The sequence below is a fragment of the Ambystoma mexicanum genome, chromosome 5p (genome assembly GCF_040938575.1).
Source record: "Ambystoma mexicanum isolate Mex_15411 chromosome 5p, UKY_AmexF1_1, whole genome shotgun sequence".
NCBI lineage: Eukaryota > Metazoa > Chordata > Amphibia > Caudata > Ambystomatidae > Ambystoma > Ambystoma mexicanum.
Genome location: NC_090930.1, coordinates 835,655,712 through 835,682,748, shown reverse-complemented (window position 1 = coordinate 835,682,748; position 27,037 = coordinate 835,655,712). Strand labels below are relative to the sequence as shown.

The 27,037-nt window shown below is 45.2% G+C and overlaps 1 protein-coding gene across 3 annotated transcripts in view; it reads right to left on the bottom strand.

The window, feature by feature from the left end:
* The window catches only part of CFAP70 (cilia and flagella associated protein 70), a 1,359,754-nt gene that overhangs the window by 1,087,143 nt on the left and 245,574 nt on the right, over nt 1–27,037 (bottom strand). For all 3 annotated transcript variants that reach the window (XM_069613256.1, XM_069613257.1, XM_069613258.1), the window contains exon 6: nt 3,185–3,361. In XM_069613256.1, coding sequence (XP_069469357.1) covers nt 3,185–3,361 — 177 coding nt within the window. The remainder of the gene's footprint in view (nt 1–3,184; nt 3,362–27,037) is intronic.

Below are 27,037 nucleotides of genomic sequence, written 5' to 3'. Positions count from 1 at the left end.
TTCAGGAACTTACCTGGCTTCAAATCTAACTCCAGCTGCAGTTACATCCTCTTCAGAGGAATGTTCTTCATATATAGAAGACATGGATCTAAAAAATTCCAGTCTTGGTTGTGGGTGAAAAGTTTTTTCAGGCAAAGAAGGTGGAATTTGCCTAGGTATGGATAATGGTATCAAAGAAGGCCTCAATAAAGGCATCGATAGGGTAGACACTGGCTTCGACAGTGTTAAAGGCGGCTTCGATACAGCTAATGGTGTCGACATCATTTTTGTCATCGGTCTCGATGCTATGGTTGTCGACGGTGTCAAGTCGAGTTTTGGTGTCGATGCCGATTCCGTTAGCCCCGATTTATGCACTGGAGGCTTAGACTTAGTGCGAGCCGTCGGGGAACTTTCCCGCAAAGACACTCTCAACTCTTTTTCAACTTGCGTGTTTGGATCTTGATTTTCCTCTGTCACTTTTAGAGTGAGTAGAGGCATGATCACCACGCGGTCACTTCAAGGGGGTCTGGGCCGCTTTCTCAAATATTTTCAGTATCGAAGCCCTAAAGGCTTCCCATTTTTCTGGGAAATCATGCTTTGAAGGGTAAGTAACTCTCCTCTCAGAAGAGGACGAGGAGTAAGAAGACCTATGACGTCGCTTTCATGACTTTTTCGTCGAAGACGAGGAAGACTTCCTCGAGCGACTTATATTTTTCCTCCCCCACCGCCAGCTTACCTCTGCGTTCCCTAAGAGCCTTATTTGACATGGCCTGACAGGACCCGCACTCATCAACCCGATGGTCTGGGCTGAGGCAGCAGAGGCAATTCCGATGGGGGTCGGTTATAGACCTCGTCCTGCCATACTTCAGACATTTTTTTTAATCCTGTCTTGGGTGTGGAGGGAGTTGAATATGAAGACATCGTCGAAGAAATTCTTGATGCGCCGTTCGTAACACAAAGCAGTTGCGTCGGAAAAACAGAACTGAGGTAACGGTTGCTGCTCGAGCCATTTATACAGCAGATGACGTTGATGCCCGACAGCGGCCCTCGAGGGACTTCGACTCCGCGGTCTCGAACACAGCGCCCTCTGGTGAAAAAAAATTCAGAAGCAGCTGAAGCTGAGATACGATTATCATAAGATCATAAAATGAGAAATACGTGAGAGGACACAATCCATTTGAAAATCCCTTACCTGCAAGCTCAACGGTGAGAAACAACCCATCAACGGCTCCATAGACAAACAAACGTACTCTGCAGATCAGTGGTGGGAAACCTATACATGCCACCGCCAGCTGCTTTACAATACTGCTGCAATTCGCTCCTAGACACAAGCACACTCACTTTTAACAGAGCCGCGGCACGCCGTCCAGCTTACCCGAATGGCTCCCTCTGCCCAGGAGAAACGTACACAAACATGGACAACACTGCAGGACCTGCTCACGAAAGGTGGAAGGGGATTAGCCCATGTTTTATGACTTTGCCTGAATGTAGTCCTTCTCGAGTGGGGGAATACAGCAATTGAATGGCCCAGGGAGGAAAGCTAATAAGGAGGGTAATGGAAAAGGCAGGAAACAGGAAGTTCTGGATTGTCCGGATTAGGTCAGAGGAGGTGGACCAAGTGACCAGAAGGAGGAAAGATGATTCAGAGGAGTGCAGAGGTGATTGTTGGCAAAAGTGAGGTATTTGATGGTGAAAGCATGTAGTAATGTTTGAGTGTGTGTAAGGTGTGTGAGCGAGATTGTTAGCAGGAGAGTAGGGTGTGTGTGTGGAGCGGTGACTGAGGGAGTAAAAGTAGGGTAACTGAAGAAGGTGAGACAGAGAAGTAGTGGTGTGGAGAAGTGAGTATTAGAGAGTGGTAGTGGTGTAGAGGAGGGAATAGTAGTGTAGTGGGGGAGTAGTAGCAGTATGGAGGATGGAGTAGTAGTGGTGTGGAGGAGAGAGCAGTAGTTTGAAAAGGGTATAGGAGTAGTGTGGAGGAGGGAGTAGTAGTGGTGTGGATGAAAGAGTAGTAGTATGATAAGGGGAGAATAGTAGTACTGTAGAAGAGGGAATAGTAGTGCTCTGGCGGAGAGAGTCATCAAAAGAAAAGGGGAGATTAGTAGTAGTGTTGGAGAGGGGGAGTGGTATGAGTAGGAAGGAGTAAACGCTAAGGATGGAGGTAGGCAGTATACAAAGGAATATCAGAAGAGGAAGACGGAGGGAGAGAGAGGAGAAGGTGGGTGGAGGGGTGAAGTTAGAAGGGAGAAGAATAAGAGAAGGACGGGAGAGGTCATGTGTACCCTAGTTTTTCCACTGATGTAGCATCACACAAACTGAGCAAGCCACTGTCAACCTTGCTTCCCTCAGCATTCATTGGTTCCATTGATAGCAGGGATGGCAGAGGTGCTCAAATGCCCAGTGGTACCAAGGGATCTAGCCCCTCCCCTTGTACTTTTTCTAGCTTTTCACCCCATTATAGAAGGAGTCATGGAGTGTCCCAAAAATGAGACTAATATAGCCCTCACACTCAACCTTTTGGCCTTTTTTTCTTTAGCCTCCCACATCATATTTTTGAATATATAATTTTCCTTTACAATTTTATAATCGGTTATAATCTACAGTGTGATCCTTTTTACACCCCCAGGAACCACATTTGTCAACAGAGAAATACTGCTGAAAAGCAAGAGAATGTGCTTGAGGATACACAGCTGACAATGTGGGGAAAAAAGCAGACCAAGTGACAGTACAGCAAATTCAGTGAGCTGGCAGCAGCCTTATCCTTCTAAATAGCAGTGTAACATGTGCGTATTTGTAATTGCTTACCTATTTATTTACAGGTTTTACTTTTATTTCTGCATTTGGTATGCATTTTAAAAGTCATGAAGGTGCTTTTTACAGCAAAATTGGTTACTACAAAAAACAGCAAGCCAGCTTGCCAATATGTATTGTTATTTAATGTTATTCTCAAACACGATTTTAAGCAGAGATATTTTAATGTATGAATACCAAAGAAGATCCCAACATGGATAACCATGCTTCTAGATAGGCCCCCTCACTAAGCAAGATACAGACCCACTTACAAAGACACCAAGATAAACCTGGTTAGTGACCAAAACACAGTCACAAAACTAAACCCTTAGATCCTGACATACACAAACAAATACATACTACTGGAGTTGTATAGATGCAAACTTGCACCATATCCAGGCTATTAGCTGTTTCCTACCTCTCCAATGGCAGGCACTTGTAGGCTGACCACATAGTTGTACTGTGGTCCAGTGGGGATCCATGATTCTGGGACAGAATAAGCTCCCTCCAGTGTCACCTTCAGCAAGTTACCATTTGAAAGTTGCGTCTTGGATAGCAAAGACTCAGGCACGGACACAGCAACTTCTAGGGATGGCTGAAAAAGAGAAAATAAATGATAGGGAGGTTGAAGAAAATGCAACCAGGGACAATGGAACTGACCAAGTGGGGGGATCAGCAACAGTCATAACAACTTTCTAGGATTTTAAGAGCAGGCAAAGTAAAGTCAAGAACAAAGAGACAAGAACTCGGGGACATCCTCAGAGGAGACTTGTAGACATAGAGCAGTAGCTTTGGGACAGGCAGAAGAGAGCAAAGATTCTGGACAGATGAAGCAAGCAACATGGCAGAAGGTGGGTGATTTGAGGACAGACAGAACAGCAATTGGAAAGAGTCAGAGCAGGGACTGAAGCAAAGACAAACAGCTTCCAAGAGAAGCTGTAAAGCAGTATTCAATTAAGACAAATCATCGATCCTCACAAAGCAGGAACAGCTAGTGTTACTTTTAGGGACCATTTTGAGAGAGGGGAGGAATGACAGCAAATCGGGCACAGAGACAGAACTTGATTTATTGACACTATTACAGATAAGGCAAAGAATGACAGATGGAGATAAGAAAACTACAACCCTGAACTGAGGAGCTTGGTGGCTCAGCTGGAGCCTTAAAACACCTGTAAGCAAGATACACTAGTATGTGACAGTAGGAGTCTTTAAGATCTGTGCAGCGTAGCTAGAATCTGAGCTGGAAGGATATGGTGGTCTAACTGCTCAGATCTCCACCCTAGGCCTTGATTCAAATTTGGCTGAAGATCCTAGCTTCTTTTTACTTTTTTCAACCTCAAGAAAAGAGCAGCAGTGGAGAAGATTAGCTGAAGAAACCCGTAGAACTACACAGGAAAATGTATGTTGACATAACAGACATCAAAACTACAATGAATCTTCTAGCCCTTCAGATCAAAACTAGCAACAAGCATGTAGACAGATTGGAAGGAAGAGTCAGAAGGTGTGAGAGTGAACTACGTGACAGCTACAAGTCCTAATCTGAAGAAAAAGAAACATTGACTCCATGATAAGCAATATCTCTGCACTGGACTCTAAGGCGATAAAATTATTTTGGCAGAAGTGAGTGTGCCTGAAGGTGCTGTCGATGTTTCCAAGCCAACTGGCCTCACTCTAATTCTATGAAAATTAACGAGGCAAAGACTTTGCTAGAAATATCCAATAGAGCTATGAGGCAATAGCATTTCGTATTGCCATGGCTTCCTTTTCTGAATATAGGGAATTAAAAATCGATTTAGTCCATGTTTTGTCTAATTAAGAATCTTTTATAATATTTGCAAATTGAATATAGCATGCTTCAGCCCACTTAATCAGCTGTTTCTTTAAAAACTGCTGATCCCCATTCAGATATAGGATTCACTTGGGCTATATTTTGCCCAATCTTTTCTTAGGACACAAAGGCCCAGACTTGTGTAAAATCCTTCATTCAAATTACATCCAACATCTCTATCCATTTGGAATTTATCACAGATTTCCAATGGACTTTTATCCAATTCGTATAATGTTATTTAGCTGTTCTAATGGAACGTCTCTTTTTCCAAAATTTTATTGAGTTTAGAAAGTTGCATCATATGCCGGCAACAAGTGTTCCATCATTTGCATTAACATATCATTAATTGAAAATAATTTAACATGTTGGACAAACAACTTGTGCAGTTATGTTCCTTTATATATCCCGTTCTTCCTTTATGAACCTCCCCATGTTCCACTACACCTCAGATTTGGCTATATTACATTGGTCATGTAACAATTTACTAACTGTCATCATCAGAGGAATCTCAACAATATTTCAGGTTTGTATAGTCCTTTTGGCGTGCAAATTTTTAAAGTGGGATATGAACATGTCTGAATGTGACTCCGTACATTTGTATTTGTTATTTCAGTGATCATGCTTAGCGCAAAAGTCAGACCATGCCATTTCCACAGAGGATTTGTCCCCATGGATAGCTGCAGTTAATCGTTCCATTAGATATAAATTCTTTGCTACCCTGTCCCTGTTCCATTCAGTCTTTGACGTGAGAGTTTTCCTTTTCCAGAATGTGGCAAGACATGCCCTTGCAGCTAGAAGCAATCCATGAGCCATTTTAGGTACCTTTTACAAGCTCATCTTCTTGTTAATCAAGGCTAAACAATATCAACATTGGTACTTTTTCCCTTGTTTCCCAGTCTAATTCTTTAATCCAGCTGAGAACCTCTTCCCAGTATGATTGTACCGCTGTGCAGCCCCGCCACATGTGCCAGTAATCAGCTTTCATTCCACATTCATGCCAAAAATAGGGACTTACTGCTTGGTACATTTTAGCAAGTGGATCATATTGCCACCTATATAGAAGTTTGATGCTGTGCAGTTTGTATTGGCGGGCTATGGATGTTTGTGAGGTTTTTCTACACATCGTGAGCAATGTACGTGGAGACAGTTCCCTCCCCAAATCTGCTTCCCATTTTTCTTTTCATTTGTTAGACGGCGCCTTCCGCGTCTCCACCATAGCTCTGTTTAGAGCACCTATTAGACCACTTGAGCCTGTACCTGTGTCTACTATCTTTTCAAAGGTGGCGAGTTCTGTCTTCATTTTGTCTTTCCAGATTTCCCTGGACATAATACCTTTCAGCTTTAGGTATAAAAAAACTGGAAGTGATCCTATTCCCAGTGCCTCTTCGAGGTCTTGTATTGTAATGTACTCCCTTTTCATAACTGACAAGCCCTTTCGAGGCTAGCCTCGAACCATGTTTGGAATCTCTCTGGTTCTGGAATGTCATCTCAAATTCCTGGTACCCATATGTGTTCTAAGGGTGACGGCCATGTTGTGTCTTTCAACCCTGCTCTCTGTCGCCATATGCTCCACAGGGTTCCCAGTATGGGGTGTTCCTGTATTGTTTTAAGCAATTTTGGTCTCAGTACCCAGAGCCACTCTCCCACTGTGGCTGGATAAAGATGGTGGTTGTCCAGGCCTACCCATTGCAGATCCTTTCGTTGTCTGAGGTGTGGGACCATTATTCTTAACTGGGTGACCTCATAATATAGGCATATGTCTGGAAGCCCCACTCACCCATTGTCTTTGTTGAGATGTAATAGTGCAGCGGGACTCTAGGCTTCTTGCCCTGCCATAAAAAAGGTATAGGATTTTTGGAAGTACGACCATTTTAATGGCGTTGAGTCGTCCCATCCACGAGATTGTCAATTTATTCCATCTAATGAGATTGTTCTCTTTCACCGTCATCGGGCGGGGGGGGGGAGTTAGCCTCATATAAATCTTCAAGTTTCCTGGTGACGTTAATGGCCAAATATTTTAATGTCCCCAAGCTGGTTTTCGTGCCTAAGGGTGTGAACCGCTCTATGTCCGCCTCTCTACATTTGTTTATCGGGAGGAGGACCGATTTCCCGGGATTTATTGTGAGTCCTGCCAGTTGACCATATGTGTTGAGTACTCCAATCGCTGCTGAAATTGATGCTAGGGGGTTTATTATGTGTAACAGCATGTCATCTGCATAGATGCCTAGTTTGTACGTTTCGCCCCCAACTGTGATACCTTCTATCCGCTGATCTAGTTGTAATCTCTGTGTGAGTGGTTCCAGTGAGAGAACAAAAAGTAGTGATGATAACGAGCACCCCTGTCTAGTCCTTCTACCCAGATTGAACCACCATGAGTATCCTCCATTGACTGCCATGCAGGTCTTTGGGGAAGAGAATAATAACCTCGGAGGAGTCCAGTCCAAAGATTCCCACGCCACTCTGTCGAACGCTTTTTCATTGCCTATCGAGAAGAGGGTGGGGTCTCCCCGCATTTCTCTGGCTTCATTTGTTAGATGGAGTGTCTTTCTCATCGTATCCACTCCCTGCTGTCCCACTATGAATCCTACCTGGTCAGAGTGTACCAGCTTTGGCAGATAGCCTTCGAGTATGGCCACAAGGACCCTGGCATATATTTTCGCATCGATATTGAGGAGCTATATCGGACAGTGAGAGCCACAACATCTAGGGTCTCTTCCCTCTTTAAGTATTACTGTGAGGAGGGCTTGGGCAAATGAGTTGGGCTCCTTTCCCTTTTGTATTGTGTTATTGAAAATTGCCATTAGGAAAGAAAGTAGGAATCGTGCAAATGTTTTGTAGAACCCTGGCGTGTAACCATCCTCACTTGGTGCTCTCCCAGTTTGAGGCACTTGATGGCTTTTTCTATTTCGTCACCAGGGATCGGTGCCTCAAGGAACTCAGCCTCTGCTTTTGTCAGTGAGGGGAGATGAGATTCTGCAAGCTATTTCTTGATAGCTCCGCCGGGTGCCATTTCTGCTTTGCTATAAAGGGTTTCGTAGAATGAGGCGAATGTCTCTTGGATTCCCTCCGTTGTGTCCACGTTAAATGTCTGATCCTGCTACCTCCTTCACCCATCTTTCGGCTCTCTGTTTTGGATCCATGCTGCGAGTAGGGCGTAGGCCTTATCGCCCTTTTCATAAAATGTTTGTTTGAGAAACTAGAGATTCCAGACTATCTTGCCTTCCTCAAGTAACTTCAATTCCCTTCTCAAGTCTCTGGCTTCCAGAAGATAGGTCAGTCTGTCTCTGGGGGAGGAATCTGCAAGTCTTTTGGCCTGTTCTATTTTGGTTCTCAGCCCTTTTTCTATATGTTTGCATCCTCTTTTTTTATGGGCCCCCTCCTTAGTGAGGATACCACTCCATGTGGCCTTAGCCTCTTCCCATACTGTCTCTTTCACACCTCCCCTGTGTTGTTAAGGACAAAGGACTGTTTGATTTTGTTTTCCATTTCTTCTCTAAAAATTGTGTCTTTCCATAAGGAGTCGTTACATCTCCATCTTGAGTTTTTAGTGTGTATACCTTCCCAGAATATAACAACCAATACCATGTCATGGTCTGACCATGATATCGGGTGAATGTGAGAGTCTTTCACCAGCTGTAAGATTTCTCTTGAGATGTACAGATAGTCAATTCTCGTGAGTGTACCATGTGGGGTAGAGTAGAAGGTAAAACCCTTTTCCTGCGGGTGAAGATACCTCCAGCAATCCCTTAACCAATACAGTTCCATGGCTGTGTTCAGTTCTGCTCCCCAATGGCCCTGGGGTTCTTGAGTCAAGTCCTCCTTTGTCTGTCTATCCAAGGCTGCATTCGTCCATATATTAAAGTCTCCACCAAGTATGAGATGTCCCTGTTTTGCCCCTATCATTTTCTCTGTGGTCATTTGTAGGAATCTCTTTTAGCCTTGGATGGGTGCATATATATAGTTGCCAAAGTGATCTTTGTATTTTGAATACGGCCTGAAATCAGTAGTGCCCTCCCTTTGGTGTCTTTCCATGTGTTGGTAATCTCCATACGTATTCCCTTCCTTATCAGGATTGCCACCCCTGCCCTCTTGAGAATGCCGGCGCTCCAGTGTGTGTGTGTCCAATTTGGTTACTGGGTATCCTACGTTCCTCGCCTCTTTGATATCTAGTCTCCTGTAGGAATAAGATATCAATGCCAGAACTCTTGAATTCTCAGGCAATTAGGGATCTTTTAATAGGTGAGTTCAGACCCTTGACATGTATTGTGCAAATCCAGAGTGAACCACCCTTGTGTGTACCTGTTAGTGCCGGCATTTGTGAAATTTGTGATTCTCCTCTACCCTCATATGTTATGTTTGTTTCTCCACTGTAATATTTCTGATTGTGGTAGATGCCATGTTTTGAGCCTCATAATTTGTGATGTTTTCCTTGGAAACTTCCCCTTCCTCCCTCCCCCATCCATCCCACCCCCTCCCTCAACCTCCCTCCTGTCTTCCTCCATTTCCGGCACCCGGTCCATCCCAGTTGGGTTCAGTGGCCGAGTCTGGCCCACCAATGAGGTCCCTATACCAGGCCCCCTCGCATTGCACCTCCAAGTCGGGTGCCCCCCGTAGATTCCCTTCAGGTGAACATTTCCGTAAGAATAACAGTTCAAACGTTGTTTAACACTTTCACAATACAACTTTACTGGATTGTGTAGGATGCCATGGATCATCTGCAGAGTTTTCAACAGCTTGTGTGACAGTGTTGCGCAAGACCTTTCTGTACTCACCACTGTTGACCCATTAGTAATTTCCTCCGTGCAGGTGCTTCTTTGCGCCCATGTGTTACCAATTTCGCTATGTTCTCATGATGTTTCGGGTGGGGTTGTGTTAAAATTTATGAACTTTCTATTACGCTCACCTGGCTCCCACAGGGGCGTCGGTCGGACCCGGACTGCTGCGGCCTCCACCCACGTGATGCGTAGTGCAGCGATGACTGACTGGATCTGCCCTCGTAATCTTGTCTGCTTGACCCGTAGAAATATTCTCCTACAAGTGGAGGGATGGATTAGCCACTTGTGGATTCAAGTGATAGCTCCCCCACTGTCCTCCCCACTAATCACCTCTCACCCTCTCAGCAATCTCACCTTATATTCTTGAAGGATGAGCCCTCCATCCTGCGAAGCACGCAGGGGCGTGTTGATGACCAGTTACTTCACTGGCCTGAAGATATTGGAAGAGTTGTAGACGAATCCTGACTCCAAAAGGTCCTGACGCAGAGCCGTAAGTATATCGTTCGTAAGAGTTCAAAATGTCTGGAATTCACTCCTGCCCAATTCCTCTTTTATCTTGCAACTTTGACCCAGTAAGAAGATTGACTGCTGAAAGCACTCCGGTAAAAGTCTGTGTAACCCAACACTGCCTGGTAAATAATGCCAAGGGTTAAAATTGCTGCTTTCTCCTTTTCTTACAGGTGCGGCATAAGAAGATGTGGCATGCTGATGAATAATACCTCCCGCTGTAAAATCAGGTAAGCACATGGCAGCTAAAGAGATTGTCTCTGTCTGTTCTCTCTGCTCACCTTGTTGTTTCTTGTCCCCCTTAGGTGCCGGGAGATGGAGACAGCGCCGGATCGAAGAAATGCTGCGTGGAACGGTGAGTATGGCGCGGTGCTGCTGCTGCGATGCGACGCGTTTAAAACAAAGTCTTTCCTCTGGTTTGAAGATGCAATGAATCCGGAATCAGGTAAGAAATCAGGTAATACTCTTGTTCTAACCATTGCTTCTTTCCTTCTTTCTAGGTGCTCCAGGTTCGAGGCGGGCGTGGCAGAAGGCTGGATGCTGCTGCTGGCACAGTGAACGTTACGCTGCTGGATGCAGAATAACGCGAAACGTATGCTGCTCTTCGGGCGTGGTTTAAATATCCTCCAAAGTAGTCCCAGGTAGGTATTCCTCCCTGACCACACCTGAGTAACAAAATAGTCCCTAAGGTAAAGTAGTCCCTTCTAGGCCTCACATGGGTTTGGATCTTCTTGCAGCATGGTCTGCATCAGGTAAGTGTGCACCTATGAGCCTGGCGCCTATGGCGCCAGGACTGATGTCCCATATAAGCCTGGCGCCATAGGCGCCAGGACTGAACCCAGGCAGCCCCTAACAGGGGTTGCTGGGTTTTCTCAAGGCAACATGATGCCTGCTCCCAGGGCTGATGGACATGGTCTGGATTCCCGGGAGTATGCATCATCACACTTTCTTGATCCGGGTATCTTTCTTCTGTTTGGTCCTTTCACTTTCGATCTTGCGTCGTTGCTAGGTTGTAGTTGATTTTCCATGTTGTGGCTTTTGTCTCCCCAATAGTTCTCGTATGGTGTTGTCGATCTCGGCTTCTGTCACTAATTTTCGCTTCTGCCCATCTAGCTCAAATGTGATTGAGAATGGATAGCCCCACCTGTATCGTATTCCTTTTTCTCTCAACCATTTCGTCAGTAGCATACACAAACATCACCTTGGAAGGGTAAGTAATGATGGGTCTTGGTAGATGGCAATGCGTGTTGTGGTTAGCATTACAGCTCCTTTGGTCTTGGCCTTTTCAAGGATTTTGAGCCTGTCGGGGTAATTGTAAAAACGTACTAGGACAGATCTTGGGCTGCCAGCAGGTCCTCCTGCTCTGTGGAGTCTTTCGATTTTAGTTACATCAATAGAGTCGTCCTCAAATAGGCGTTTCAAAATTTGGTGGATCATATTTTTTAAGTCACCTTCTGTCTCTCCCTATTTTTTCCTAATTCCGAAGAAGCGGATGTTGTTTCTTCTTTCCTGATGATCAAAATCATCCATTTTTAGGATCATGTCAGCTTCTCGTCGCTCGAGCTTGCTTAGTCGGACGTCTATTTGTGTTTCCAAGGTGTCTAGAGAGGACTGATTGTGTTCCACTTCTTGGAGCCTCTCCTCCATTTTGTTCATTCTAGTGTTACTCTTGTCCACTTTGCTGCCTATGTCTGCCCGCATGCCTCTGATTTCATCTAGCAGTGGGGCTATATTAGCTTTCGTGGCCATTGAGTCTTGACTCCCTGCAGCCATTGTGGAGTTGTTGAGTTGACCGTTGTCTTGTCTTCCTGAGTAAGCAAATTCTGCCAGTCTATTTTTGTGTTCCATAAGCTGGTGCTTTTGTGTCAGCATAGTTCTCAGCATGTTGGCGTCAATTTTGTGCCTTTTTCGTGGTCATTTCTCTATGGTTCATGAGAATTGGTCGTGTTGTTACTACGAAGGACTTCAGCTGTGGTTGTGTAAAGTACTGGATATCAGTGATCTCTTTATGTAGTGATGATCCGCTGTGCAGTGTGGGGGCAGCATCCGGCGCGGGTGTCATTTGATTACTTGTCTCACGGACACTGTGGTCGTTAAGATGTTTGCGGCAGGCGGGCACACACCCTGAGTCGAGGGCCTCATACCTGTGGCACCTTCACTGTATTTTTACCCAGACTTAGCCTGTTCCTCTATTAGATCTTCTCTTCCTCCGCCTCGTCACCGTATGGTCAGTGTATTGGGGAGAACTTTGTGGGTTGAACTTGGACAGGGTTCTTTAATTTGTGCTTCAGTATCACTCTGGTTGTTCACTGTGCCCTTTCTCGTTGTGTCTGGGTGTGAATGGACATGTGAGGGCCCTGTGTTAGAGCCACGAGGTCACGTCTCCTTATGTGCACTGCTGTGCTCAGAGGGGGGGGGGTTTTGGTTGCGTTCCCCGTTGGGCTACTGGTTTACTCTTGGATATATGTTGGGGTGTACGTTCCGCACTCAGATGTGGATTGCACCTCATACAGGGGGTCCGGGCCCCTTGTGCCGAATTGGGGTTCCCTCTGCCTTGCTCGCTGATCTGTTCAAGGTCTCTGGCAATGTCTGTGTTTTGACATTGTGTGTTTTATTGGTGTGGATTTTGAGAGTTTTTCCAACACTCCTTTCCCTGTTGCTGTGTGATGATTTTTACAGCTTCCTATCACATCCAGCGGTGTATGGGGGGGGTGGAGTGCTGTCTAGTTTTAATGCCCACTCGCCTCATAGTGGATCTATGTGGGAGGTATGCACCTCTTGAGCTTTCTGCTCCAGTTGTGATCCTCCGTTTTGTATGGTGCAGTACTGTTCTACTGACCTGAGGAGTTGTCCTGGCAGGGAATCCCTGACCTTGCGTCTGGATGGACCACTTCACATCGTTTTCCCCTTCTGTATGATGTTGTGGATACTGAGACGGGGGGTGGTGGTGGTACTTGCACTATGTCATCTATTTTTCTCTGACGTGTTTCTGCTGTTCCCACCCGGGTGCCTTAATGGATCTTATGAAAATGGGGGACGGGCCCGGGGGTCTCTGTGCTCACTGCTCCTTGTCACCTTACGTGTGTCATTCACCTCCCCTGCTGTTGCCTCCTCAAGTGGGTCGAGTTCCCAGTTCACCTCGCGTATAGACAGTGTCTGCTGTCTTCTCCGCTCCCTACCTTTTCGTTTGCCGTGACATTGAGATCCATAGTGTGGCTGCCTTGACCAGTGCCTCTGCTGTGTCGTACCACACCTACAGTCACAGCCCTCTGTTCCGCATTGGATTCTCCTGCCGGGGGCGGAAAACTTTTATGAGTTGGGGGTTTCCGTACTGCCGTTATATAGGCTATGATGTCGGCTGGCGGTTTCCTCTCTCTCCGTCTGAGCAGTTCTTTCCTAGGGGCGGGCCGGCGATGCTTCGCGCTGTTCTGCTACTGTGAACAGCCCGCTTTGGTTAAGGCTGTGTATCTCCTTCAAAAATACACCAATATTAGTCAGGTTTTCTTTCAGCACAATCTTCTTTGGTTGTTCGTCCCGATGAACATTATGTTTCTTCTCAATTGGGGGCAAATGGGAGCACCTTTGCCTATGTGGGCGATCAGGTACTCGGAGGAGCTCTAACCTGTGTCCTACATCCGTGGGGATTGCCGCAATTAACGGCACCGGTAGTACTGGTGCCGGTAATTGCAGCATTTCTTTGTTGGTGCAGGCCTGATCTACTGGCAGGTCAGGCTTAGCGGTAGATCCATGGCCCCCACCGGAAAACTTGTGTTTCCCCGACCTGGACAAAATTATGGTGCCAGAATTACCAGCAATTTTACCTGTATTTTTTCTGGATCAGGGAAACTGTAATGAGCCATAATAGATTTGTACAAATACCCGGTACATCTTGCCATTATGAACCCTCAATCACAAAGAAGTGCCGCGCATGCCAAGCTACTGCCATAAGGAAAAATTTCCCATGAAATTTCATCATAGATAGCACAATCTTCAAATTCCTCACTGTGGCACACATCATGACATCTTGCATTAAAGTCACATGCCACTATTGTTTTGACATGAGAATAGTTTACTATCCAATTAGAAAACAATGGGATCATGGTTTTCTAAATGATCATCAAAGTTATCTATAAGTGCTATATATATTGACAATCAGATAACTCAATCAAAGTAAGCAAACCACCACAATATAGTCACACATACTGTCGAGGTTTACTTCTTCCACTTACATATTATTAGCTGTAGCTATAACAAGCCCCACCCTTAGGTGCTCTTATGTGCCCCTTCAGAGCAGATTTCAATGAGATATTATAGCCCTCTAAAACGGGGCTCTCGGTCAGCCCCATCTCTTGCAATACAATTAACTGGTGTTAACATAGTATTAAGACCATCTTACTCTACTGAACGACTTTTAAACCTCTATGTATTCTATGACAGTAAGTGTAGCATGTTAGCACTCTCATTAGGGATGTCTCAGAATCTCTGTTTGTAAGGTTCCAGGCAGCCACGCTCAGCCCTCACTTTTCCCCTTATTTAAATCGGCATTAATACATGTCTCCCTACTCCTGCCCTTTATAGTCCCTAGAGCATTTCACTAAGGTATTTACCTCAAGATGTAAGGTGTTTCCCAAGTCATGATTTGGTGGGTTGATACTTCTTTGTAATGTATAGCCTATGATGAGATCTTATGAATCTCCTTTCACAAGGTAACATTCAAACCAGGTAGCAGAAATGCTTCTTCTGCCAGAATCATAGTCATTAACGGAGATGAGTTTTTAATAAAAATGTATTGATAAGACCACTTTTCATTTTAGAATTCTATTTTAGATACATTTTCAGATGTTAAAATTCTCAATTTTGCAATTTCCAAAAATATTTTTAAAATGTGGGCTTTATATAGTGGAGAAACACAACCATCAACCTTAACTAGAAAAAGATTCCCCATCAAAATGATATACTGTTTGCCACACGCTTTTAGCATATTTACCACATTTCCACTATCCTTCCTCTTGTTTTGGCAATCAGCAATGTAATGAAGTTCATCATCAGTGGAAATTACTGGAGACTTTTTTTTTCTACTTCGTGCCCCAGGTCAGCATCGGCATAATGCACCACATTTGAAGGAACTTGAATAAGCAACCAGAGTCCATTTTTACTTGCCCCATTTAGCTCAGCCATCTCATTCATGCTGGTGTGTTTAATTTCAAGATTCATTATTTCTTCCTCCTCCTGGAGAAATGTATTGGGGAAAATGTCTCCTGTTTGGAGGGGTGGGGCTGTGGGAAGGAGGAGCCAGGGCCGAGGGGCGTGACGCCAGGCCAGGTTGCACAACACAGTATCTCTTCTTAGCACCCAATACTACTGATTTGCATAAAAGCAAAGAGCATTATGAGACCATCATAATGTCCACATTTTTAATGTTAAGCATGTCTTATAGTGATTCAGTAGGAAACCCTTTTAAGTTAATAATGGTAATAATGGACTCTTCTGTTTTGATTGGTCACAATATTCACCCTAATAAAGAGATGTCTGTAAATTGTTTGGAAAGCTGCAACACAGTATGTGAGAATTTGACAGTTTCTGCCTGCAGTGCTGGGTCTTCTGAAAGCTCACTGAAAAACGAGTTACTTGCATGTGCAATGTAACAAGCAGACTGCTTTCAGAAGACTAGGCAGTGCTCTGTGCCGAGTGTTCTGAAAGCTGTCTGCTCATGAGGCAGCAGGACCTGGGAGAGGCACGTGCTGGTCCCTGGGAGAGGCACGTGCTGGCCCCTTGGTCATGGCGGACAGAACAGTGTTCCAGCAAGAAATGTCTTGACGGATCGCCGCTCCGTCTTGTTCCAGCCAATTCTCTAAACTGACAAAAACTATATGATCAAGAGGCATGATCGCCTCAGCATTATGGCATGAGGCTGCCTGGCATTGGTGTACCATCAGTCTTTAAAGTGTCAAGTTATTTCTGTTTCTCACAATCTGTTGTGTGAACTTTTATTAGTTCATTTTCACCTTTCCCCCAACTTTTCAACTCATGTTCTTTTGGTTTACCCTGCTCCTCTGTCGTACACTCATTTAAAAAAAACATAATTAGTTTTGTACAATATTGCACGATCAAACACTTATAAAACCAAATACTAAGAGCATTAAATACATCTCAGTTCATCACATATAACATCACATATAACATTATTAAGCAATTTTACACAATATCACACAATCTAACACTTATAAAAACCAAGTACTAAGACCATTAAATACATCTCAGGTCATCACATATAACACCTGAACCAGTGAAAAAGTTAAATTAATTGCAACATTTTCAAAACGGATAAAAAGATGACCCAATTATGGAGTATCCCATTCATTATATAAATTCATAGATTCAATAAATGACGCAATCGCTATACCCTCTGAGGTATTCTGAATATTGATACAACAGGACCATATGTATTCTTCATCCCCATTTGCTCCCCATTTAGTAAATGTAGCTATATGGCCCGACCTTTCAATACAAAGTGCAGGGCAGACTAGTAGTAAATGCTTTGCTGTTTCTATTTCTCCCTGCCTCTTACAGAATCAGCAATCAGAATCTTCTAAGCCTATAATTTTCCTACGTAATAGCACTTAGCGAGTTGGCAGAATATTCCAACGGAATTTTAGCAGAATCATCTGATAATATTGGTTCGGAAACAAAGACAATAGGCGAGGTAACCCTGCATCTCTTATGATCCCACTATAAATGACTCAAGGAGGGATAAGAATGGAACCCATCTGTGAATGTAATCCAATCTTTCTGCTATAACACTCTTTTAACCCTTTCGGGATTAGTGGCCAAAGTCCATATTGAGGTCTCTCAAAAACTGATCACATTTATCCCGAATTCTAGTCAAAAACATATTAGAATTTTGTCCTGATCCATGCATTTCAAACAGTTTACCCAGATCTACATAGAGAATATTCAGCAGTGGGGCAATCATACTACGAAAGAGGGATAGGAGTCTCCATGTCACCCGGGCCTCCAAGGATGCCGTTCCCAGTTTGAATCTGATGGCCATTGCCAGAATAGTCAGTTTTCACAGCACTCCCTCTAAAATTTCCCAAGATTTCGCCAACTCATAATAATGTAATTCCATCCCATAGATGAGTTTAGGCACAACCTTGCCCTCATAAAAGCAGACCGATGATTTGATGGAAAATTGCCCACATTTTTGCTCTAATTTATTCATCTGATTAGACAAAGCTATAGCTTTCTGTCGGAGGAAGTTACAAATTCCAGTCCCCGAAAGCCGAGCCAAGAGACGGAACCCCAAATAAAGCACACTAGATGTGTTATCAATAGAGACCCCTTGCATGCTCCAACTCTGCCTTTTCCTTTTCTGTGCTCTCGACAGCACCAATACTCGTGTTTTTCTGGGGTTGACAATCAGTACATTCTCTTCAGTATATTTAGCAAATGTATTCATTAAGCGCTGAAGGCCCACTTTGGTGATGTCGAGGAGTAGGAAATCATTAGCGAACGCCAGCCAAGGGATACGCAGCTCACCCAGCCTCAGGGTGACCAAACCCGCCTCAACCAAAAAGTCTCCAATATCGGATATATAAAGGTTTAAGAGACACGGGGCAAGAGCACACCCCTGTCTCAAACCAACCGAGATCAGGATCCTGTGGGACATATTCCCTTCAAGATTAAGTCTAACACATATCCCTGCTTTATCATAAAGAGCCATGATTAGTCGCAGCAAACCCCCCGGCAACCCCCACTTCTCCAGTTTAGACCACAGACGGCTCCGGATTACGTGGTCGAAGGCTGCCGAGATGTCAATTGAGACCACATAAATGTCTCCACCATACTTTCCCCATGTTGATTCCTGTAACACATTCATAACAAGACTATTCAGGTTCGTAGGATGACCCATCCGAAACCCTGTCTGGAATTTATTTAGTTGTAGTATTGTGTTCATCCACTCATTGAGGTGAATCATTGCATGAGGAAGGATTTAAACTTTTGTTGATCTCCAGAGAACCGCTCTGGTGGAGCCAATGGAGTAGTTACCAAAGAAATTGCTGGCACTCCCGCTTCATGCTTCTCCACCCCTCTAACTCTTCCAACTGTAACACCTTCCACTTCTGGATATTTAAAAGAAAAAAAATCCAGCTTTTTTTAAATATGTCGCAAATTTACAAGTTCAAAAGTTCACACATTCCAGGCACTACAGTACAATAATACAGGTCTAAAAATGAATTCTAATAGCCGGGGAGCAAGAGAAGGAGACGGAAGGCAGCAAGGATTAAAGTGGTATGTGTAATGGGGTTGGGGGTGGTGGGGGTGAACCACTGATCAAAGAAAAAGGGAACTTTCCGCAGTCTACTCAGTATGTGGGTCTGCGTACAGAGGATAAAAGGAAGGACCCTCCACCAACAGTCTCAGCCGACAACTCCAGCCAACCCTTGTAGAGGGTATAAGTTAGTTCAATCGAGAAAGGACAGAGAAGAGATTGAGCATGTTAAGGGAGAGACACTGTCAAATACTTTGATACAAGCAGGATGTGTCTCCGCCTCCCTATCAACCCCTCGCCAACCACTGCCAACCACTCAATCTCCACTCCACGTGTTACTGGCAAATAAATATGAAGTTTTTTGTTCTGCAGCACACTCCACCTCCAGTTAGAAAACACAGAAAAAACACTCAGGCTGACTACTGCTTCCACTGCCAACCACTCAATGCACCACTCCACTCCACTCCACTCATTTATTAAAAGCCTCACTCCATTGATATCTGACCTTATGCTTATTCATACTAATTTGATTGTTTTGGGAGATTTTAACCTGCACCCAAATGATCGTTCCAATCGCCATGCTGCCATTTTACTTGCTGCACTAGGTGATCATCATTTGCATCTGCAAAATGGTATGTCTACGCACAATAAAGGTAACACCTTGGATCTAATCTTCCGTGATATATCTTTGACAACCACCTCTGAACCTCTGTCTTTGAAGGATCATTTCCTGCTTCCGTTTGTAATCCCTGTTGCCCTTTCTTGTGGCACAGGACAATCGGCATTCCATGCTCGACGCTGTTGGTCCAATATATCATCGGGTCTTATAGCTAAAACTTTAGAAACAAATTCATTATCTGTCAGAAATACAGACAATTTAGACCCCTTGGTTGACTTTATTAAAAGTTAGATGTCTAACTGCTGATCAGTTGGCCCCGGTGAAAGTTGGCCGCTGTCGATCAAAGCCAACTGTGCCCTGGGTCTCCGCTAATATTAGGGTGTCTATGCACATTTGCTGTAAGGCTGAGCTTAAATGGCACCTTAATTACACTTAGGCAGATAAACAGGAGTACAAAACTGCTCTTACAGTTTACCACTGCTGGTGGCGCTAGAGAGCCCGACCAAGATGGCGGACTCCCATTGAGCTCCGTGCAATGGTTCCTATAAATCCTGATAATAGCCGCATCGAAGCAGCCTTAATGTTAGGGAGAATTCTCTGTATAGGCTAATTTCCCAAACCTAGTGAGTTCCCCCAGCAGCTTTGCTGGATTTTTGGGGTTTATTTTTTTCTCCTGCTAAGAGTGAGACTCTTTTTCTCCCACTCTTAGACATGATTTGAGATATCCTTTGACTTTGTAATGTGTTTTATGGGCTATGGGGTCTTTTACTCCATAGGGCTTCATGTGTTTCTGGTATGTGTGTTACACAGCACCCTCCGTGCAGTAACACAGGGGTGTCATAGTGACCCCCAAACATAGACTCCGCACCCTGGGACTGACTACTGTCTCCCAGGGCATGTAAAGTCACCATTGGCTTTACTAGTCCTAAATTGTGAACAGAACCAGTACAAACCATCATATTGTGGACGTACTGGTAGGGGCAATTCGATTGCCCCTGGGTCTGTTGTTGTTCGAGGGGGCACTGTCCAGTCCCCCCTGATCGAGTTTTGGCTGGTGGCAGTGGATACTACTTTTTATATTAGACCGCGAATATATTCCTATGGGATTTTCCCATTGTTCGAGGCTACCACTTTTTAGCATAGCCTCAAACATACCGCCGGTTTATTAAATTAATATTAATTCACCGGTTGGGATTTTTTGCCAGAACTCGGTGCCAAAATGGCATCTGTGATTCGCTTTTGTAACTCTAACCCAAGTCGAGCCCTTTGTTCCACTTTTGGCCGGGCTTCTGCACAGAAGCCTCCAAAAGTGGTGCCACTCTGTCTGGGTCTACAGGATGTGTGGGAGGGGGGGTTTAGGCACCCTGGACTGAGTTGCCTCGGCAACTCAAGTCGCACTCTTGTGTGATTGGCCCAGTGGTGAGCCTCATGGCTCACCACTTAGCATGTTTGAGTGACAGCTAGGACTGATGAATGGGGGCTTTCTGCATAAAAGCAGGGCTTTGGGGACTGGAAATTCACAAGTCGCCACAGGACCAAAGAATCTCGTGGTCGAATCGCCCGTGCCAAGCACCCCGGCGGCCGGATAGCCAAGCTTCACCACTACCGCAAATAAAAGGGTAGTACCTTTTAACCGGGAAACTCCGTGGCTTGTTTCTTCCCTGGCAGTGCAACAACCTCAAGCTTTCCTCCACGTCGAGATCTTCTCTTCCCCTGGACGAAGCACCGACTTGAACCCACTGCCAGGAACAACTGCCCCCGCTGGAGCTTTCTCACCATTTCAGGTACTGTGTCCCGCCTGGTCTCCCTTGCAACAGACTGTTCAAGGTGTCCCGTAAATCCTTGACTCTCTATCCTGGGGTGACCTGGGACCTGCTAACTAACTTTTTCTGAACTGCTCCAACTCTTTTTGAACTATCTGCAAAGACTTTTAAATTATCATTCAACTGTGTGATCTTGGACACATTCCGCCTTGCCCTCTCGAAGAGTGGGCCTGGCCTATGAACTTTCTTGCTCTACAGTAGACTCTGCCTTTTCTGACTTGCTGTGGTTCTTTTAAAAGTGTTGCTATTGTGTGCTTTCCTAATTCTGCCTTTTCCCTCCCTTTTTAATTAACTTATTGGAGTGCCATCTTAGGTTAAGCGCTCACCTCTGCCTGCAAATAAGTGGTGTTTTAACTAAGACTTGTTCAATAAGCAATCAGGGATGTATATATATTGATAGTGACTGTGTTTGAACTTGTTTGCCATATTAGTGTTAGGGTATTTTTATAAGTGTGTTTTAAATAAATAATTATATACTTTTATACCAAATCTCTGGTCAGTGTTTGCTTGTGCTACTGTATTTTGGTACGTATTTTGTGTACTCTATATACTGTCTAACTCTTCTTGAGCGAGGTCTGATTGCTCAGCCACAGCTACCAGGTAAATCTGGGTGGTGCAGACTGCTGGGTTTACTGCCAACACCTGTAGTCCTAAGCCTTTTGCAGTGGTCCCTAAGGGATCTGCACAGGTTTCTGCCTAACACTTAATAATCCATCTGGTATAAGCAGAGAGCAGTGTGCAGCCCCCCAACGCCCCATATTACATGGTCCACTGTGGCTGGGAACCCTGTTAGGGCTGACTCGCAGACACGGACGCAGGGCAGTCAGAAGACGGAGCCAGTGGACTGCTTTGGGTGTGAGCCCTGTGGCTGGCTTCCCCTCACTGGAGGGACGACGGAGTGGGGCCCCCTGAGCGAGGTGAGCAATCCGCTCTGAGAGATGCATTGGCCTGGAAGCTGTGGGGGGGAAAGGTGCTGGAGCGCTGTACTGTGCAGCCTGGGAGCAGAGGCAGTAACACTGGCTAGGCTGTGGGAAAATCCAGACAACATAGCGAAGTAGCGGGGAGCACCAGGCAAGGTGGGGGTCTGGCCCTTGCTAGAGGGACAATGGGGTGGTGTCCTCCCTTGCCTCTCACAAGCAGGCTGTTTGGGGGGAACCAACAGACAGACAATAGCAGAGAGTGGTGCCGCAGTGTACCGGCATGCAGCCAGGGATCGGAGGCAGTCTGGAGCCCGATCCAGGCGTGAGAAAACAGCAGCCAAGGCCGCTGGTCGCACGGACAGCAGACCAAAACAGTGAAGAGCACCAGGTGAGGTGGGGCCCTGTGGGCAGAGACGTCTTTATGAGATGGCAAAAGGGGCGCTTGCCGCGGGGCCCACCTTGGAAGGGAGCCACAAAATGCAGCCTGATTAAAAAGAAGTCAGTTCCCATTAGTCACCAAAATTAAATATCACACGTCAGGATTTGTTATGGTGTGCTGCTAAGGCTCTAAAAATATTGCCCACTGTTGTTCAGTACTTTCTGCTCTGAGCTTTTCATCCTGCAATGCTTTCAATGTTCATGGTATACATAGTTTGTGCGGCGCAACTCCTTTAGCATTCTCACCTTTCTGTGGGGATTATATTGAAAGTTGAAATGGAGATTGATAAATGTGAGTGGCGCAATGGTTCAGAGGATAGCTCAGTGTGTTAAGCCTCACTGCAGAGATTTGTGTTCATATGCAAAATGACAGAACCAAATTCCAGCAAAGCTGACTCAGCCTTTCCAATGTATGCCGTTATAAGACTGCATGTATATGTACATTGGTTTTTAGTAAATCCGGTCTTATCATCAATGTACCTGATTCAGGTAGCGGTTGATATACAAACTAACATAGCATCAGTATGGTGAAGGTCTAGAAATAGGTTTGTTCAGATGGGGAGCTGAACAACTTAGTCAGGCACCTCGAATGATAAACAAAGTGTTAATCCACAGGGGTGATTATGTATCCAAATTCCAGACTGTGGAACCAAATCGTTCATGCTGGGATCCTGGCTTTGCCAGCAGACGAATCTGGGATCCTGGGCACATCTTTTATCACTGACAGTACTCTGCTGTCTTTTATGAAAAGTTTTGTGTTGGTTCATATGATTTGCAGGTAGGAACATGGAACATTAGGGGGGGAATAACCCCTCCAAGATCCAAAAGGTTGCACAATACCTTAGAATGCATCGGGTAGAGGTGGCCTTCATCCAGGAGACCCATCACACTCCCTCCTCCGAACACAAATGGGGTGCTAATTGGGGATGCCCTAGGTATTTCTCCTCCCACTCCTCCGTTTGGTCTCAAGAGCAAGGGATGATGAAGGGAACGCCCTACTGGTGTGTGGTGTCCTGGAGGGTGTACTGGTGGCTTTTCTGAACTCATACAGCCCCAACTTAGACAATCTTAATGCATTTGACTGGGTCATGGTGAAATTGGCCGGGTGTCAGGGTGCCACCATCGTGTGGGGTGGGGATCTAAATACAGTGATGGACCCTCTCAGGGATAGATCCAAGTCAGGTCAGGGCCTTGTGACTAAGGTGAGCTTTCAGGTGCAAGAAATATGCAAGACATGTAATCTTATTGACGGTTGGCGACAGCACAGGGATGAACGCGATTACACCTTCCACTCCTGGGTTCACGGATCCAGCTCTAGGCTGGACTACATACTGGTATCCAACAAAGGGGAGCTCAAGTGGAGTGATAGCTGGATACTCCCTCAGACCCTGTTAGACCACTCTCCTGTGCTCTTGAAGTGCAGGCCTGGTAGGGTAGGGTGGAGAAAGGGGCCACTCCTTGTGATTCAAATCTGACGCACTGCAGGACCCGGTGTTTTGCCAGGAACTACGAGAGGAAATTCAGTCTACCCTTCAATTCAACGAGGGCTCCGTCTCCTCAGTAGGGGCGCTTTGGGAGTGCCTTAAGTGTTATGTCAGAGGGGTGTTTGGACAAAGAAAATGGGATTCTCTGGGGCATTGGGGACCTCACAGAAGGGGAATCTCGGATCAAGGATTTGGGGGTAGAATATGCTTCTGCGGGAGACCCTAGCGAGGCTCCGCAAGGAGCTTGTCAAATTTAGGGTCAATGCTGATCGGGAAATTCGGTTCTTGGGCCGAGGTCATCAGATAAGTCAGTATGGGGAGGGGAGGAAACCAGGGGCCCTACTGGCACAGTTATTGACGGCAAACAAGCGACCCCCTCAGGAGGAGTGCATTAGGAACCCCCAGGATGGGCCCGTACACAGAGAAGAGAGTATTGTTCCAGAATTTAAGTGTAACCTCCAGAACTGAATGCATCAGCTGTCCAACATTTTAGCAAAAACGAAACGGAAAGGAAATGCACTCAAGTAAGTTTCACTTGTGTGTGCCTGCACATTTCTTTCTGTTGGACCAAGAGGTCCTTTGTGGAACATTTGTGCGGGCCACGTTGCCATTTTTGAAGATAGCTGCCACCTTATTTCATGATGTGAGCCCTGCCTAAGGGCTCACCCATTGGCCTGCTCACCCTTCTTCCCACCAATAGGGGACTGGCAGGCTTTAGCCGGCCCCCTGACCGAAGGCCCACTTCCTAAGGCCCCTGTATGCTCCCTGTCCACTACCAGGATGCTCCAAGATGAGACACTGCCCCCCTTGCTGTATGACTGATTGTGCCTTTCCACCTTGACCTTTGCATCTCTGTGTCGCAGGCGCCTTGCAACATGGGGTTAGGCTCCATGAATGTAGCCACCTTGAACTCTTGTTGCACTTTGCTTGTGATGTAATTACCTCTGTACGTGTCTCTATGATGTAATCACTTCCTAAACTTCATTTCTGTAACCTGAAGCACTGAAACCAATCTCTTATGCATAAGTGCCTAGATACCTCGAGGGTTTGTGTGATAAAGAAATGAATAAATAAATTGCTGCAGAATTCCAAGCAGTTTACAGAAACCTATATGGATTCAAATACATGCAGAACTCAGAGGCCTTACAGCATTATTTGGGGGAGGTGGAGCTGTACTGCGCGGGGTCACAACTCCGTGAGCCTCTCAATCGGGATGTATCATTGGAAGAAATCCTAGCAGTAATTAGTGAGCTCCTGGGATCAAAATCACTGGGCTCGATGGTTTAACCGGGGAGTTCTATAAGGCATATGCTCCCATTCTGGCTCGAGTGCTTCTGCGGGTATATGAGGAATCGCTTGCTGTTGAGATGCTTCCCCTGACGCTGCACGAGGCAAACATTGTACTTTTGCATAAACAGGAGAAACTACCCGAAGATTGCACCTCATATCGGCCAATCTCTCTAATTAATGTCGACCATAAAATATTAGCCCAAGTCCTAGCAAATCAGCTGCTCCCACTGATGCCCGGCATAGTGCTGGCAGACCAAGTTGGGTTTATCCCCAGAAGAAACAACACATATGGCTTTCGTGGCCTCTCCGGGGTTATGGAGGCACTTTAGCATACATCCCAGGTGGTTGCTGTTTTTCTAGATGCCGAAAAGGCCTTGGATTCCATCGAATGGCCCTTCCTGTTCGCAGTGCTCCAAAAGCTGGGGCTTGACTCCCACTTCGTCATACTGGTCTCTCTCCTGTATCTTAACCCCCTGGCGAAAATTATTGTGGGCCGTGCGAGATCCGAAAGCTTCGAAATGTGAAGGGGAAGACGGTAGGGTTGCCGCTCTCTCCACTCATGTTTGGCTTTGCAATGGAGCCATTGTCGGCCATCATGCGAGAGCAACATTTTCAGAGAGTGGCTTAGTCCCCTCTGAAAATGCTGCCAATAACCAGAGAGCTCAGAAGGGTCAAGATGTGACTTTTTTATTAACAGAGGTGTCACCAGAGCATGCTTTAGAGGTTCTGGAATAAGACCACTTGCAAATGAGTGGCGTATTGCTTCAGCAAATGAAGTAATAGAATTAGATGGAAGAGATTGCACCAAATTAAAAGGAATTGCATTACATTCAGAGGAGAAGATTTACGTTTCTTTAAAGCTAAGGCCACCATTTGGTCTGTAATAATATCTAATGATAGCGATCGCTTTCGCTTTGATCCTAACATAATTCAAAACTGAGTGAGGGCAGAAGACAGATGTTTCAGCTGCGAATATTTGAAGTCATATTTTTGAGATTTTAGCTATAAAAAAAGCACTAACAGTGTCACATGTAGCCTGAGACCGTGAAGGGTGAATTTGAGGAAGAGGAGGAGCAGAAAACTCTTTAACAACCTTATAAAACTCTGGGAGGAGCAGTTCGCTTCAGCGATGCGGTTCGCATAAAACACAGATTTTGCATCTTTAATGGCTTCATGGAAAACTATTTTTTTTATACTTTATTTAGTTATTTACCAACCAACAAAAACATACGAGGAGTCCGATTTCACTCACCACCTACCCAATATAAAATGGTATATATCAATTAAACATTAGACATTGATTTTATCGTTGGTCCACTCTGCGTTGTCAATCTGCTGTTGCAGTCAAATATTGAATGCGGGCATGCAATGGTAAAGTCTGAATAAAGGCAGTCTCTACATCATGGAAGGAAGAGATGTGGGCGGAACCCTCTTTTTTTGGGGGCCTGGATCTTGTAAATATGTCTTTTTGTTAAAATAAAACCTTTTTGTTTTTGTACCCAACGGTGATCTCCTTTCAAGCTAGTAGCCACCTAGCTTCTCTGCAAGCCCCTGTTGACCCCCTGTCTCGCCTTTGGCCAGGGAAGCCTTTGACTCTACCCTCCTCTGTTACTGTACTTCTCAACCCTCTAGAGTGAGGGCCCCCCAAAAAAAAAAGAGGGTTCCGCCCACATCTCTTCCTTCCTTTTGGACAACCCTTTTGTTTTTGGGCATCATTTATTTGGCAAATACTAAATGGAGAACGTAAACATTGTTGGCTTCTCCGATGATCTGTACAAGAAATTATTAGACACCCCATCGCTCCTTGGTGTAACCACAACATCAGCGGCACCGGTGAAAGATCCGGCACTAAATGATCTAGACATTCTACTACAAAAAAAGAAGAAACTCACCCGCACAGAAACACATGGCCAATTTATGTTGGAATATTTAAAAGCTGGCGTTATTCCCGAAGGCCTACAAGTTAAAAATATACCTCAGGTCTTTCCTTGACAACCCTACATTCATGACCAAATTCAGTGGAGTCGGAAACAAATGCTCACATTTGGATCATTCTAGTAATTGAGACAGCCGAGGAGGAAACACAAAAAGAAGAATTTAAAACCCTCGAAGACGAAATCAAAAACGATTCTGTAATACCAGAAATCAAAACACATCTGAAGAAAATTGAAGAGGAAATAAAGAAATTTCAAAAGTTCACAATAGTTAAGAAGTTGTGGAAACTACAAAACAACATCGAGAACTACAAGGAGGAAAAAACATATCCGTACTTAGTCCCAGGCTTCTACAACCAGCTGAACCTGCAGGCATCCGCC